The 16,872-nt window shown below is 38.2% G+C and overlaps 1 protein-coding gene across 1 annotated transcript in view; it reads left to right on the forward strand.

Annotated features, from left to right (window-relative positions):
- Nucleotides 1–16,872, forward strand: part of THSD7B (thrombospondin type 1 domain containing 7B) — a 675,055-nt gene that overhangs the window by 647,277 nt on the left and 10,906 nt on the right. The window contains exons 21-26 of the mRNA XM_046659574.1: nucleotides 5,467–5,612; nucleotides 10,587–10,746; nucleotides 11,416–11,589; nucleotides 11,689–11,784; nucleotides 14,037–14,119; nucleotides 16,381–16,573. Coding sequence (XP_046515530.1) covers nucleotides 5,467–5,612; nucleotides 10,587–10,746; nucleotides 11,416–11,589; nucleotides 11,689–11,784; nucleotides 14,037–14,119; nucleotides 16,381–16,573 — 852 coding nt within the window. The remainder of the gene's footprint in view (nucleotides 1–5,466; nucleotides 5,613–10,586; nucleotides 10,747–11,415; nucleotides 11,590–11,688; nucleotides 11,785–14,036; nucleotides 14,120–16,380; nucleotides 16,574–16,872) is intronic.

The following is a 16,872-nucleotide window of genomic DNA, read 5'->3' on the forward strand; positions in this document are numbered from 1 at the left end:
TAGTAATATTCAAATAACATGCTGTAAGTTCAAGGTCACTTCGTATACTACTGTTGTTATATTTACATGTCTGCAGTCATTGGAGTTTATAAGTATGTTCATGTAAATTGCTCAGATATTTTGTTTGATGAGCTATTTAAGGTTAAATAGGCATGTTCTTCATTGCTCTGTTATTCTTGCATTTCCTTTTCCTTTTTCCCCTGTATATATACATTTTTTTTGCCTGGGTCATATTCAAATTGTCCAGAGCTATAAAAACTGTAATTTTTAGTTAATTCAATGTCCATGTGTCAGGGCCACAGAAGAATCATTGTTTAAAGCATTCCACTGTGCAGGTGCATGGTGGCTGGCTTTTGGATCTGAGCGTGTGGTCAGAACAGGGAACCATTGCATTTGACTTCATTTCTTTTTATGAAGGTATAAATTAACAAATTTTTAACCAGGTTTGAGTTTTTATGCTGCTTGAAATATCTCACATTTGCTTTGTCAGTGGAGCCTTAGAATGAAGTCTGACTACTGATGAGTTCAATGGAAATGTGATCTGCTCCAATATGCTTTAAACGTATATGCACGTACCAGTACTAGCCTCTCCTTGGGTTTTGTGTATGTTACAACTAGCATGCCTCTGTTTATTTTTTTTCTGGAGTTCTTACCAGGCAATCATTTTTCCTTCATTGCAAGTAATTATTGCTAATTTAATAGAAGGCCCAATATCACCGTTGCTTATAATGAGTTCACAATATTCCCCAAGGGAGGAGAGGAAAAGTCTCAGAGAGAATTGCTAGCAAACTTACCCTACCATAATTTGGGTCTTTATTAAATTGGAAACATATTTTGTAGGAAGTATCTTTCTTTTATAGCCTGAGGAGCAGGTGAGTAGAGAATGAGTGAATTTCTGTTCCTACATCTTATTGATATTTCTCGTTAAGCATATTGTCCATATCTACTGTTGAATTCAAGTTCCAAATAGATTCCTCATCCCATATCTTATGCTTTTGGGAAAAAAAGCCATACAAGAGGTCTAAGAAAATTCTGTCACTCTCAGATTGCAAGCAGGAGGATATACGTGGTAGCAACTTTCACTTGTACTCTAAAGGCCAAAGTTTTCCAGGCCAGTGTGTAATGGATTTGGTGGGTTGGGACCAGGGTAGATCATTGTGGATTTCATAGTTGTGTGCATTTAATATTATAAACCCAACAGAATACAGGTAGCATGGTTTATATACTCATCATAGGCTTGTTCCAGGGCCAGTTCTAGGAATTGATATGAAATAATCATTGTTAAAATAACTGCTTAAAAATATTAAAAGTTTTAACAAGCAGCTAACTGTAGTTTAGATGTGTTGTTAGGTGGTTCATGTTTAGTATTTTTTAATTCATATAACCAATGTGAGGTAGGTCCAAGGAGTCCCCCTCATCTGAGCATTCTTCACCTAAATCACCATAATTGTGAGTTCTGTAGATAGCATAAACCTCTCATTCTATCAAATATCCACTAATGAACTGACCACTTTAAGCCATTTCCCAGCCAACAAGCCTCCTCCATTGACACACATGTTCTGTCTTTGCATCAGGGGAGTTGGTCAATCTCTAGCTGCAAGTGGAATGTGTACTCACAACAAAGGGGTAAAAATGGAGCAATCTGTACAGCAAAGATTAGAGGGCGCTCTTGAGGAAACTGACGAAAAATGACTCAAAGGCCCAAAATTCTATGTCAAACTGCAAAAGTCAGTCATAAAACCATGGGTCTTTTATAGGGCAATCATAATATATAGGAAACATCAATAGCTGATTTTTCCATGTCTTAATAATGAGTGCATAATTGCAATTATAATCTACATGGTAGTTGATATAGATAAAATAAACCCACTTGCATACTTTCTAATTCCAGAAACAGTCCCATTTAGACATTTTTTCATTATTAAAAATAATTTAATTCCCATTTTAAACGGATTCATTTTTAAGTGGCGTTTTTCCCTGCATGAATTATCCTCAGATAATAAGGACTTTCTGTGTACTTAATTTTATTTTACAGAAGAGGAAATTCGAGCTCAGAAGAGTTAAAGTGCTTTCACGCAGTCGCATCATTTACTAGCTGTTGACTTGAGAGAAATGTTTCCAACTAGAGAATTTTGACGCCAAGTCCAGGTTTCTTTTCACCGTATATTAGCTATTTTAAAATTCTCTTTCTCTCTTGTTCTATATCACATCATACTTTTAAATATCTTTAATTTGGCCACATCCTCCACTGCTCTTCCTCTCACGTGAAAATTCACTATCACCAAAACAATTTGTTCAGGCTCCTGCCATTAGGGGTCCCTTTTAGAATAGTCATTGCTGAAAGAGAGTTGTTTGGTTGACTATTCCATGCAGTCTGATGTTTGGAATCCCAGTAATATTTGACGACTACCATGGCGATGGCTGCCCTCCTTGATGATACCATCTGTAGACCATGTGTCTAGATTTTATACTTACAGCTTCAGGATTTGTGAAAGTGACTAATTCGAAGGGTACTTTCTCTGATTAACTTATACAACTAAATATCCCTGACTTAAAAATATCAAATAGCCCACAGAAACATCAAATCAGTTACCTTATATGCTCTCATGCCTGGCTTAGCAATGTTTTTCTTACTGAACTTTCTTGTTAGCCAATTAAACATGACAATATACTTCAAAATGTAGATTTATTATGCACTCTTTGGCTCTAAAAATGTACTCTTGGTAGTAATTGGTATTGTTTGAAACTCTTATCTTTGTGCTTGGATAGTAAAAGGCAGAGAAATCATATGGCTGTGCTTTCAATGAATGGTTTTAAGACTTCATTATTTCAGAAAGCAATAGCATCATTTTTTTTTCTATTCAGTTCATTAGGTTCCCTCTATCTCTATGTCCAGTAGAAGATATCTGTCGCTTTAATGGAAATAAATAAAATAGTTCTAAAGTAAAGTAATGGCCATCTGCATGCCATCAATTCAAGAACAAGCTTGAAGTTATTTGGTTATAATGAAATAGAGCCTCTTTAGCTGTGATAAAAGCAACACTGCATTGTCATTATTCTTACAAAGATGGATATAGAACAGAATGCAATTATTATAATGACATTGAGGTAATAGGTATTTAGGTCAAGAGAATAAACAAAGATTATTATACAAGTGAAAAGTATTTAAGAATTAATGTAAAATCTTGAGCCTAATGTGTTCATCAAGCGTGGACAGCATTTCATGTGAATGAGGTGATGTTCAACCTGTATGAGTTGATTTTAATGATGCTGGGAAGAACGTCTGTCCAAACACATATGTTCCACACACGAGTTCCACTCAGTGCCCAAGAATGCAGAATGGGTAGATTCTGTTGTTCACTAAGCCCATGTTATCATTGACACAAATTTTCATGTTTCCCATAAAAGACCTAGACAGGTACTGTTCTTGCTCTCCTGCCTGGGTCTGCCCAGCATCATGGCTAACATAGCAGCTTCTGTAAAGAAAATTTCTAGGTTTAAAATACTGTTCTGCAACTTACTACTCTTTTGACCTTAGACAAGTGACTTAAACTCTCTGTGCCTCAGTTTCCTCATCTAAAATATGGGAAAATAATAGAATTTTACCCTAGAGTTGTTATGATTGAGTCAGTGTATACAGAATATTGCTTAGCACATGATACCGGCTCAATAATTACATTATTATGTCATCACACATTCTCAGATACTAGATGTCATTTAGACAATTTATGAAAATATGAATTAAATATTAAATTAGTGCTTAATATATGTGAAGCACCATGTTAGGGATAGAAGCCCAGATCTCAAGGAATTTAGAAACCAGTGATTAGAACCTTTTAGTTTTCTTCAAGGGTTTTCTCAGAGAGAATTAGTTTACCACCAAATCTATAATATTCTGGTGGCCACTAAGTGGTCTAGTCCACTGAAAGTGTGAGTCACCTTTACTTGTCCCTGAACTTGAGGGCATCTGAGAATTATTCCTACCCAGGGCTTTCGAGTGAATTCCTTGTAGAGGTGTGAAGTCAGCACTAGCTTTCCATTTCTCTTAAGATATCATTGACTAAAAGACCCCATATTGAACAGCTTTAACAGCATTGCTCCAACCTATTCTTCCCTTAGCTCTCTCTGTTTCAGTCACGTTAGCCTGTCAGGTCCTCAGACATGTTCTGCTCCTTTGCATCTCATGACCTCTTCACACGCTCTTTCTTCTGTGTAGGACAACCTGTACATCACATCTGGCTTATTCCTTCAGATTTCTGCTTAAAGCTCACCTGCTCAAGGCAATGTTCTCTAATTCCTTCCCACACTGGGCTGCATCCCCATAACATGCTCTCATAGGACCCTCTATTTTTCTTTAACAGTTACCACAAATACAGATACAAATAATTAACTTTATAACAACAATAGAAGGGCATCGTGTTGACAGATAACTAATAGTAATGAAACTATATGCAATTAGTACCTCATCAGTAAAAGAAGAGTAAGGACAAGAGTGAGTGGGAGAGAGAGCAAGAGAGAGAGAGAGAAACACAAGCATTTAAATTCCATCCATTATGCCACTTAACAAGCTGATGACCTAATGCCTAGGTATTGGCAAAAGATGACATGGGAGCCCTGCTCTTTCCTCAGCTATTCTGATTAACCAATTTTCCTTCATTATGAAATGGAATATAAGTATTTGAACTTATCTTTTTCAAACATTATGGCTCCTTGACACAAGGCAACAACTTTATCTTGTGCTCAGTGAAAAGAAAAATGAGTCAAATTCTAGGAAAATTGGTTATGTTGAATTAATTAAAAGACTCTATTGAGACCCGGGGCAGGGGGTGGGGGGGGCCAGTGGCACCTCCCTAGGGGATTTCTAGGGTAATTTAGGTTATGTGAAATTTTTATCTTACATGCTAATGTAGAACCTAACAGACAATGAGGATGCAACTCTCTCTGTTTTTATTTAATATTTGTAATCCTAGTCTAAAACATAAGGTCTGTGAGGGCAGCCGGTACACCTGGCAATTTCATCACTGTTTCCCTAGCACATAGCAGGATACCTGGATTCTACTAGAGCTTAATAAATATTTGTTGAATGAATTAACATTCTGCCAATGTTTACGGGATCAGTCTATGTATTTGGTAACAAATACAGAGTTTGGATTTAGGGAGACTAAAGAAGTAGAAAGATAGACAGAAAAATTTCAGATCCTTGAGCATTATGCAGACTTTAGATAATCTATAGAAACTTAAATTAAAAAGGCAGAAAAACTGAAAGCTGCACTTGACAAAGTTCAGTGTTTTTTTTAATTGCGGTCCCATTGGTTTATAATGTTATAGAAATTTCATGTGTACATCATTCAATTTTAACAGCGTGTTTTAATGAAGACTTAGGTATGTAAGGCAACATTCTGTCCTTTAATTCTTTTTCTAAGCCAAAGTCTAACTGAAAAGCTGACACCTTCCTTATCATTTTAGGTCAAATGAGCCGGACTCGATTTGTCATTATGCCAACCCAAGGAGAAGGACGGCCGTGCCCTACAGAGCTTACCCAGCAGAAAACCTGCCCAGTGACCCCCTGCTACAGCTGGGTCCTCAGCAACTGGTCTGCATGTAAATTGGAGGTAGGTCGTGTAATGACACTCAAGAGAAATGCTTCTCAGTATGTCCAAAGCACTTGTCTGGTCAAACCTATTCTCTCATGGAATAAATTTCACAGCACCAGGGGCCTGGCACAGAGTATTTGTATGCAATGGAGAACATGGAAAAATACAACCAAATGACTTAACCTCATGCAGAGTGATATTGCTTGGAAAATAAATAGCCATTCATTAGGCCCTGCTTATAATGGACCAGATCATGGGACTTTCAATCTCTTTTGGCATCCTCAAGAATTCTCTGTTATTTTCTTGGCTTTTTGTAAATATCAAAGTGTTATTGAATTAGGCCAAACCCTGATGCTATGGAAATGCACAGCTTGCTGTAGACTGTATTTCTTAAAGAGGCACTTTTAGGCTTAGACAAAATCTTGCATATGGGCAGAAAACCAAAAGTGTATGAAAGTTATAATTTAACATTATTACACAAACCAAGGTTACTACACTTTCCTCATTGATTACTTTTTTATTGGCCTGAAATATAAATGCCTAGCAACATCATAATATATCACATACCCGGAGCTTTTGCTGGATCAGCAAAGATCCTCTACTGCATTTTCTCTCTGGCTTCTTGCATAAGAAAAAGCACATTGATTTTTCCTGTTTTCTTATTTTACTAGTTTATCCTTCAGCTCATGTTCCAAAGCATATTTTAATTAGGTAACAATAATTTTGATTATGCATTAAGAAATCTGCAGAGTATTCTCATAGAGATGGTTAGTGTTCCTGTCAGGATGACATTGTCACGCAGCATTATTATCTTGCAGAAGTTAAATGCCCATGTATTTTAATAAGTCCCAGAGGATCAAAAATGTGTGGAACATTTGTTCAGTCTCCGTTTTACAGAAAAGAAGGTAACCATGCTAATTAATTTGATAATAACCTATAGGCTTTAAATATGAATACTTTGTCTGCTAGTCTAGAATCCTCTTTCCTAAATCTTCAGCAATTTTGAAATGCAGCTTGGAATCACTTACAATTAAGAAAATGGAAGGAATTTAGGAACCCATTGCAGGGGAAGGGAGAGAAAAAAAAGTTAGGAAGGAGAGAGGGAAGGAAGGATGGATGGAGGGCTGACACACTCCATGCTCTGAGTCATACAAGGCATACAACTGCTGCTATACCTTACTTGTTCTTTTGTACTTTCCCTTGTATCTGTCTTCTCAGGTGTCAGTAGCCTTTTCTGATAGACAATTCTGCCAACTTGTCCCATAAGAACATTATGGGGATAAGCCAGATGTCATTTTTCATTTTGCTGTCACATCTTGAGCTTTTGCCGGAACCATAGGGGCAAGAGTGGTGGCTTGTGAACATTCTCTGTAGCAGTACTGATGAGGCTGGGGCTTGTGGCATCTGTTGGAGATAACCCAGAATCGAAGGCACTGGAGACCACGAGAGAAGGTGATTGGTTTATATATCCAGAAATTTCAGAGCTGCCTTAGACTTCTAGATGAGGTTCCTCTGACTCACGGACACTTCCAATCAGGAGGAAACTTGAGTTCGACTTAATCCAGACAAAGCTCTCAAAACACCAGTGTGTAGTTAATTATTCTGGGGTGGGCACCTTACTGAAACAGGGCCAATCAATCAGCATTCTTCCCCAAGAATTTGGAATAGAATTGAAGCTGTTCAAAGATACTCTATTCAGGAACGCTTAGCTGCTGCATTTTCCCACCTTATAGATAAAGTCAGTCGCTCAGAAGCAAGAAAGAAGATGACACACAAAAAAGCAGAGGCCATAGAGAAAGGGAAGCATGATATTTGAGTTTTCCCTGAGTTTGAACTGCCTTTCCCAAAGCCTGATTGTGAACTCTTTGTGAGATAGGTGACACAATATCTTTTCAGTGAGTTGCCTTTTCTTAGATTTATATATAAACTGAGATTTTGGAATTACTGATCAAAATACACGTGGGCCTTTGCACACAAAGGAAGAACACCTCTCACACAGCTGCGCTTCTGCTTCTCCTTGTCCCATCATATCCTAACCTGCCAAATACTGGTTTATAACCTGCTCATTCACTGAGGGTGGTGTTGATATTCAAGTGGCCAATTGACATGAAGTGTATCAAACCATAATAAGAGAAGCTTGCGCAGGGCACAGTGGATGCACCAATTCTGCCACCATCTTATGTGGAAAGAGATTAATGAAAGGAAGTGTTTATTCTCAAGCTGCACTGTTTTTTAGTTTCCTAACTCCTTCTTTCCAGGTTCCTCAGCTGAGAACACGTATCCACGTACATGTTGATAAATCTGCTTTAGGAGCCGAGACTCTGGGTTCTGCCAGCTCCTAGCTCTGCAATTTTTGCCAAGTCTTTAAACTCTCCGAGCTCCTGTTTTCTTATCCATATCATGGAGGTAGCAATAGTACCTATTTTTCTAGGGGTTTTGGTAGGGATAAGACAGTTTATATACAGTGCTTAACATAGCACCTGACATAAATTAAGAGCTCAATAAATTGCAGTTGCTATTATAATTTTGATTAAAACTATGATTATGATTATTAGCACCATCTGCCTATCCACGTCTGGTGGAGATGCCAATTCAGAGTGTCCAAATGTCTGTTAGTGGTCAGGACAGTGAAGAGTCGGTGAGAGAAGCCTCGATGTTGACAATCTTGCTCCAAGTTATGAATGAATTGATCATTCTGTTGCTGATTTCTCTTCATATCATGGCTGTTGTCAAAGGTATAAGAGATTAAGGTGGAATATGGATACATACTAGGAGCATATTATTTTTGTCTTGGTTTTTAAAGTGATCTCTGATGTAGACTTGTTTCCCGTCATTTCTTCACACTCCATCTCCTGGAATGTCAAACAAAACTCTAATCAATCACATCTTCTGTTACCTGCGGTTCCAGATAGGAGTAATTTCAAATTTCATACATGCTGGAATAGCTTCAGACCCTTCTCTCCAAGTACACAAAGTCTGATACTATATACACCCTAGACAATTCCACTAGGGAATAAACATTTACTAGAACATTTGCTTCAAATAATTCTGTGAATTGATTTTAAATCTCCACTTATCTCCAAAAAAAACTGCACTTAGGTTCAAAATTAGAGTAAATTCTTTTTGGCAATTTCACAATAGCCATAGAAACTATTAGAGCAATTATGAAGTATTGATAAATCAAGTGTGAAAATTGCCGTCTTAGATAAACAAACCATAATTCTTGTCAAAACATCTCTAGGAGAGGATATGATGGCCCTAATTTGTGTGCTGATTTGGATTCTTCAGGCTTTAACTTGGACCTCCTCCAAGTCTCACCTTCTCTTTTGGCCAATCTGTTTGAATCGTAACTATGTCAAGAATCATAATTACGTCAAGAGTTTTTCTCAGCAGCCACTTTGTAACATCCTGCGCCTCCAGCAGTCAGTCCGCGATCTGCCCTCGACTCTCAGCAGATGCTGCCACAGTGCCTTGACCTTGGTGCTTGGCAGGCCCATCAGGCCCGGGATCACCTGCTCTATGCCCTGGAACACTGTCCTGACTGCTTTAGCTGACCACCCTGTTCTTCTTCACTCCTGCCACTGCAAGAGCCATGGAAGCTCCCAGGCCTAGGTCATGCAGTTTCTGGGTCCTGCAGGGGAGAAGGGATAAGGAGATGACAAAACTCGGTTTCCCAGTGCAGAGCACAGTTATCAGACTGTAAACTAATAATGGTTTTAGCATGTAGCACCCCTTACTGCAGCCACAGAGGTGCAAAGGCTCGCTCTCTTTCTCTCCAATCATACCATAGTAATCATGAAGGCTCTAGCTCTGCCACCAACTTCTAGACGTAGGGGAAGCTGAGTAACATATCTTGCAAGTATAGTGAGGTTACTACTCCCTGGGATGAAGGTTGATCAATGAGAACTGGATCCAAGGAGGAGCTGGCATTCAAATGCCTCTCCCTTCTTCCCCTCTTCCCCCATCATGGATGATACTGAGGCCCAGTGATACCACATGGCCTGTCTGGAAGATGTTTTGATGGCCAAGACACCAACTGTGTTTTCTTGTGGAGTTGAGGCCAGCTTGCTAACACACTAGCTTATATTTGTTTTCCCTCTGTCCCTGCTACAGTTCTTTTACCCTCTCTCTTGCCATCCTGGGATTTCACTTCCTTAGCATGAAAGCTTTGCCTTAGGTACTGTTTACTAAGGTATTTATGTAAAAACAGAGCTATGGTATAAAGTTATCCAAATATCCAATGGACCTCTTTTTGAACTGTGAGCACCTGACTAAAACTGAGAACTAAAACTCATCTCATGAGTATCTGCCAAAAATGCAAGTTTTCCTGCTATAACATCAGGCAGACAGTTGGGCCAGATAACCACTAAGAGCCCTCCAAGTCTAAGCTTCTGCTTCTGTGAGACACTGCACAGATTTTTTTTCTAACTGCCCAGAATAAGCTGAGTGGAATTTGTGTGAAATCTCTTCAAAGAATATCATTCAGCACAGAAGGGATACCGGGAAAACAACTTCTTGTGGCAATAAAGAAAATCAGGGTTTTAGTGGAAACCACAGCCTAATCCATATGAGAAAGTACTGAATTCCCTACGGAGGAAAAGCAAGCAAAGTAAGAGAGAAATTTATGCCCTGTGGCTATACATGCTCTTTTGGGGAGTGATTATGGATTAGGCCATTTTATCACACACACCTAGACAAATTATGTATTGTTTTTCTTTTTCAGTCAATCCTGGCTGAGTTCCAAAATGAATTGTCATAGTCTGAGTACATAAATTCCATGGCATAAATTTGCTTTTCTACTTCTGCTTCTCTTTCAGCTCTAGAAGAATTGCTCAGTGATACTTTCTTGTCAACAATTGAAAGATAAATCTCAAGAGGAGGAAGTTGCTGAAATACACAACTAGAGTTTTCTTGGGCAAGGGGGTGGCAGGAATCAAAACTCTGAGATGCTAATTGTTGGGGTAATTCTGACAGCATCCTTTCCTCTCTCAGGGTGGAGACTGCGGGGAAGGAGTCCAGATCCGCAGCCTTTCCTGCGTGGTCCACAATGGTTCAATCTCTCATTGGGCTGTACATGTAGACAATGCACTGTGTGGAGAAATGCCCTTTCAAGTTAGCATCCTGAAGCAGCCCTGTTCTGTGCCTTGCCCAGGTATGCAGTTTTAAACAATGGGGAGTACCTTCCATAGTGATCTTTTTATTTATCTATCTTCTATTTTCTTTTTATCTGAGAAGATCTCAGCAAAATAGAAGTTTCTAAGTAACCTTAATTCATTTTTAATTGTGGTTATCACTTTGGAATATTCCTACAGCTTTATTAGGGGCAAATTAAGCACGAGAAAAGAAAAGCACCAGACTTGGAAATTTAAGAGTTAAGTTGGAATCTTGTCTTTATCATTTCACTTGTGTTTTACCTGGGGTATAGAGTCTAGCCCTTTTGAGTAATGGTTGCTCCATCTAGAAAATATGTTAATAATACTTGACCTGACAGTACCTAGCACATTGGCTAGCACTTAAAAAATATTGACTGAATACATGAGTGGATGCATACATGGGTGATGGCATGATGGGGACAAGACTATAGGTTTGTGAAAGCACTCTGTTCAATGATCAAGTTCTATGTAACTGTGAAGGTCATTATTAGTTACACAAAATTTATGAGTTTATTTTAACCCTAATAACGCAACTTAGCTTGTGTGACATAAGTTTAAGGTGGCTTAAAATATCCTTATAATATGGCATGTAACATACTGTCCATGTAAGTGTTGTCAAGTACCACTTTTCCTGTTGTCCCCTCTGCTCTGTACTGCACATCATCCAGGAGACTGCCATTTGACCGAATGGTCAGAGTGGAGCACGTGTGAACTGACCTGCATCGATGGAAGAAGCTTTGAGGCAATGGGCCGCCAGTCTAGGTCAAGAACATTTATAATTCAGTCTTTTGAGAACCAAGACAGCTGTCCCGAACAGGTTCTAGAAACACGCCCTTGTACAGGTACCAAGAGCACTTTTCAGTTCTTAGCCTTGATTGATCAATGTTTGTTCAATTTCATGTGAGGTGTAATAGAACCGCTGTTATCGTATTTGCTTGCAGGAGGCAAATGTTATCACTACACATGGAAAGCAAGTCTTTGGAACAATAATGAACGCACTGTATGGTGCCAACGTTCAGATGGCATTAATGTCACAGGTATTCCTACCTAAGATTTGTGTGGGCACTTCAGAAAGATCCCTGCTGTTGCTGTTTGTGAGAAGTACCTTATAGATTATAAGGGAAGACTGGGCAGATAGCCTTAGATGATCTTCATGGCAAATTGTCCTTAGACCTCTGCATCTCAGACAGCAAACAGTTCTATTTGAAGACCCGTAATATATCAGACAACCTAAAGAAATAAGCTGAAACACAGTAAAACTTCCTTAAATACTGTGATCTGAGACTGAAAAAGCCACATGCTAGTTTAAAATGATGATCTCTAAAATTTCAAATCCTGTACCTTCTTGGAGAAAAGTTTTTGAGGACATATGTCAACATATCATATTCCTGTACTGCTATGCTAATATATATTATAAAACATATACAGAAATTGAAATTAAAAGGGTTGATATAGATATCATAAAAAATTAAAATCTTATTTGTTACTGGTGCAAAAAACTTCTTTGCTGTAAACTATAGATGCTTGCATTCATGTACTGGAAGCATAGTATTTGAATATTGCGCGAGTCATGATTATTACTTGATATCTAAATACAGACCGAAGGAAGCGTTCCTCATTCATGATGGTGGATACAATTTGATCTACAAATGATCTTCCCAATAATTTAAACGGTTTTTTATGTTGATGCCTTCCTATAAGAGAAAATTGAATTGTCATTGTTTTCACTTAGTACAAATAATGTGGCTGACAAAGAGCGTATCTCAGGAGTGGGAGAATTTTTATTGTTCTATAGGAATAAAAGAATTGTCAGCTCCGTCTTTTTCTTGTTTACCTATTTTTGCGTTATTAGTATTCCCTTTATTCCGTAGTTTCTCCATTCAATAATTTAAGATACTTGTCCTTTTTGTAAGTTATTGTTAAAACTAAAGGTACTGCAAATCTACCTAACTAGGAACACGGAAAGCATCACACTGCAATATACTAGGGGTTAAACTGGTGAGGTTTACACTATCAACTTCTCAGCACAGAGTACTTCAAGCACAGTGCACAACACGGGACATCTGATGAATCATCTGCTCCATATCATGAGTTTAATTTCAGTCTTAAAATTTAAACAAAAATGTTGTATAAACTATATAAATTCAAATATTTTCTTCCCAATTCACAAGAGATGCCCGCTCCCAGGATGCACACACTGTACTTTGGAGACCACTGGCTTGAAGACTGGAAAACACCCCCTGCAAACACAGTCGGTAGCAACAGGACTGTGTGGTTATTGCCACGAAGGCCCAAGTTATCAATTTCACACCTAGGTGCTAATTCTGGATTGTGGAATTTGTTTTATTTGTATGGATGATTTGTTTTATTTTTCCAGTAACAGTGAGAATTTAGCTGCTTCATTCCCAGGGAAAATGTAAATCTGACTGCTCTCTACATTGCCCTAGGCACAAAGCTTTTTGCTAGCTATAAAATCATAAACTATAATTGGTTGACAATTATAGTAATGCAAAGGCTAGAACCTATAAATGCAACCAGTGTTATATATAAGGTTTAAATAATGTCCTCGAACGTTATGTCAACTTCTTAACTTGCTTCCTTGAAGCCAGGAAGGCAAGACTGACATGGAAATGATTTTCAGATTATAGGGGCATGCATGTTACATCCATTTGTTCCGAAACCTTTAATGAGCACTGGCAAGTATTGTGTCAGATGTGTGATTGCCTCTCCTGGAGCGTACACATCTGTTTTTAAAAATTTGTGTGGGTGGGTGTGTGTCTATATATCCTGATTGGTAACATTTTTAAATGTATTTCAAAGCATTTGAACTGTGGTCCCATGACTCGATTAGCAGAATTCTTTTAGCATTTGCACGTTGGGAATTGGCCTAGTGCCTAGTTGGGATATTCAGGAGCTGGAGAAAAAAATATGTGGAATGAGTCTTCAAGCAGACATATTTTCTGCTCCTGAACTAAATTTGAGATTTCATCAATTCTTTTACTGATCCTGGCACTCACAGACTTTGCCCTCAAGCATAGCCATATGATTGAATCACATTGCCCATGAGCAGGTATAAAAACTCTACTGCAAACATTGTCTGCTAGCAGAGCCTCCCATCTCAAACAGTCCATCTTGGAGTAATCAATAAAGTAAGACTGGGCCACATGTCAGCAAACAGCTTAAAAAAAAACACTGTCACAAAGTGGCCAGTGCTAGAGAGGAAGAGAAAACATTTTTTAAATGTTTATCATAGAAAAATCTGCAAGTGATGGTGGGACTTCCTTTGTAGGAGGCTGCTCCCCTCAGGCGCGTCCGGCTGCTATCCGGCAGTGTAATCCAGCCTGCAGAAAACCTTTCTCCTACTGTACGCAGGTAAGTCAGATGCTGGAGACTTCTACAAGTGTTTTAATTGCTGTGTTCTGCATTTGCTGTCTGACGATTTCCTTTCTGCTATAGCCCATGCAGCAGTTCCACATGCCCATGATACCATCTAGAGGCATTTGCAGGAGTAATCACAGCTATTAAGAATTTCTTTGCAGGGCCGTGTGTTAAGGAAAGCAGTCTGTTTTTCTTTAAGTCTGTCGACAGCCAAATCTGGCTTTCAGATATTTAATTTATGTTAGCTCTATTTATCAATGTGTTCTCAGTTGATTTATTTCCCCCACTCTTAACCTTTCATATACCTAAACTATTTTGAAAGATATTATAAATGCATGTTCATCTTTGCTAAATATTATTCAGTAAAATTGATTACACTATGATTACTTTAGTGGGAGTAAATTTTTAGTTCATTTTAAATAAGTCAAATATGTGGCTATGGATAATAGTTGTATGTGTGTATGTGTATATTTTTAATTTTTTTTCTAAAGCAGAAACATTTCTTCCCTTTTTTGCCTCTTAATTCCCATGTACCACTGCTCAGGAATTATTGCAAAATTTGTACTGTATTCCAATCAATGGCACTCATAGTGTGCAGTGCATATATATTAAAAAAAAGTTATGCCATGTCTCTCAAGGAAACAGGTTTCTTCCTACAGTATGCTCTTTCCAAAAATGATTAGGTTAAAAATAATTAAAGCTCTCAATCCTATTTTATGGCTCTTCTACTTCAAGGTGGGTTAGTTCTTTACCAGAGAAAAGCTAGTGACTGAGCTTACAGAGGAGCAAAGGAGAAGAAGATATCAGCAGCAACTTCATGGGCTAATGATATCTGCAAGATAGAAGTTGTAGATTTCCACCAACTCTCTGGATACCCTCTTTAATAAAACACACATTACCTTTTCCCTTGAACCTTTGGCCTATGAGACTGGTTATAACTCTTCACTCAGACTAATAGACATGCATCCTGACAAGATGGCTTTCATAGCCAAGCAGATACAAATTTTCTTAATTAGTTCTCTCCATTGAACACTATGTAATGCCTTCAATTATAAGTAACTGGAAATACCACAGTAATTGTCATGTTATATGATTGCTGCCTATTTGCTAACTGTGGGCAGTTATTAATTATACTATATGCTTTTTTACCTTTTCCTTTTGTAGAAGATTGAGGTGCCCTCTTTAACTTTAGTTATCTATCACTCCTCAAAATCATGTGTTCAGTCAACAATTGATGATCTAAATAAATCTGGCTGATTGATAAGGATTGACATGAGTACTACATGAGGTAGGGCCCGTTCAGAAAATGCCAGATTAAACAGTTTAGGTAAGGAGCACTGATAGCAAAGTCATAGAGATTCATAATCTTATGCTTAATTTTTTCTGTTCTTCTCTATAATCTCTGTTTGCTGGAGGAAGGAAGAACAATTATTTTCAGTTCCACTTCGAGAGATGGATAGAAATCCTTGTCCATAATACTTCATCAAAGTCAGCTTCTTGGAGAGGTTTTTGTACATGAAAATGACCAGGAATCCATAGACAAATACGAAGAACACATTATCACAATGCCAACTAGGAATGTGATGATATGATGTGGTAGTGACATTTGGGCTACTAAAGAGAGGGATATATATGATATATTGTATATGAGATATCATATCATAAATAAATCTCATCCCTCTCTTGGACATGTGCCTTTGGTGAACTCTTTTTTTCCCCACTTGGGCTGCTCTCCTTGAGTGAGCAGAGAGGTAGTTCAGACTAGTCAGTGATTAATGGTAGAAGGTGGCAGAGGCATTCAGCAGCTGGAGTAGCAAGAGACCTCAAAGACGCCATGTACATAATCCCTGCTGCTGTGCTTCTCAGCATCAAGGGCAGGTTGGAGGGTGGACAGGAATCTAAAACAGCTGGAGGGAGAGCGGGGGCTAGTTTGATTAACTGCCTTGAACATCTCTACGAGAGAGAAAAGGATGTAGTTAATGCCCTCTATTGACAAAGAATTCTGATTTCATATTTGGAAAGTGTAAGAATTGTAAACCGCTAGAAAAACCTGATAATTTATTTAAGGGTTGGCTTTAGAATTCAGAAAGATGAACTGTTTATGGGATTTTCATCTCTTTGGCAAAGTCTGCTGCTGAAAAACCCTAAATTTCCATGACATAGCATGCAAATATTAAGTGATTCCAACACTTAAGTTGTTCTTTTTTCATCTGCACAACTCACTGTGTAACTTTAGACATATTTTTATTCTGTAGGGTGGAGTCTGTGGTTGTGAGAAGGGCTATACAGAGATAATGAGATCAAATGGTTTCCTGGATTACTGCATGAAAGTACCTGGCTCAGAGGATAAGAAAGGTGATGTGAAAAACCTTGCTGGGAAAAACAGACCTGTGAATTCAAAAATACATGATATTTTTAAAGGATGGTCTCTCCAACCCTTTGATCCAGGTGTGTTTCAGTTATGAGTAAGAAATGCAGATTTTCTCGTGGGGGGTTGGGGTTCACATTGTAGCCCCTGATCATGGTGTGAAGAATGGAGGGAAGGGCAAAAAGAGGAGAGAAGGAAGAGGCAATATGGTTTAGTTCACGGTTTCCCAAATTTGAGTGTTGCATAATGTATGTATGGTCCCCTTTAAATGTAAAATGTTCTCATGGATGGTTGAGGATAAGTCTGCCAACCCCTAAGAGACACTGAATTAAGTAACCAAAATATTAACCTTTAAAAATAGCTTTTAATTGTTAGTTAT

This window comes from Equus quagga, chromosome 4 (genome assembly GCF_021613505.1).
Source record: "Equus quagga isolate Etosha38 chromosome 4, UCLA_HA_Equagga_1.0, whole genome shotgun sequence".
In the NCBI taxonomy this organism is placed as follows: Eukaryota; Metazoa; Chordata; class Mammalia; order Perissodactyla; family Equidae; genus Equus; species Equus quagga.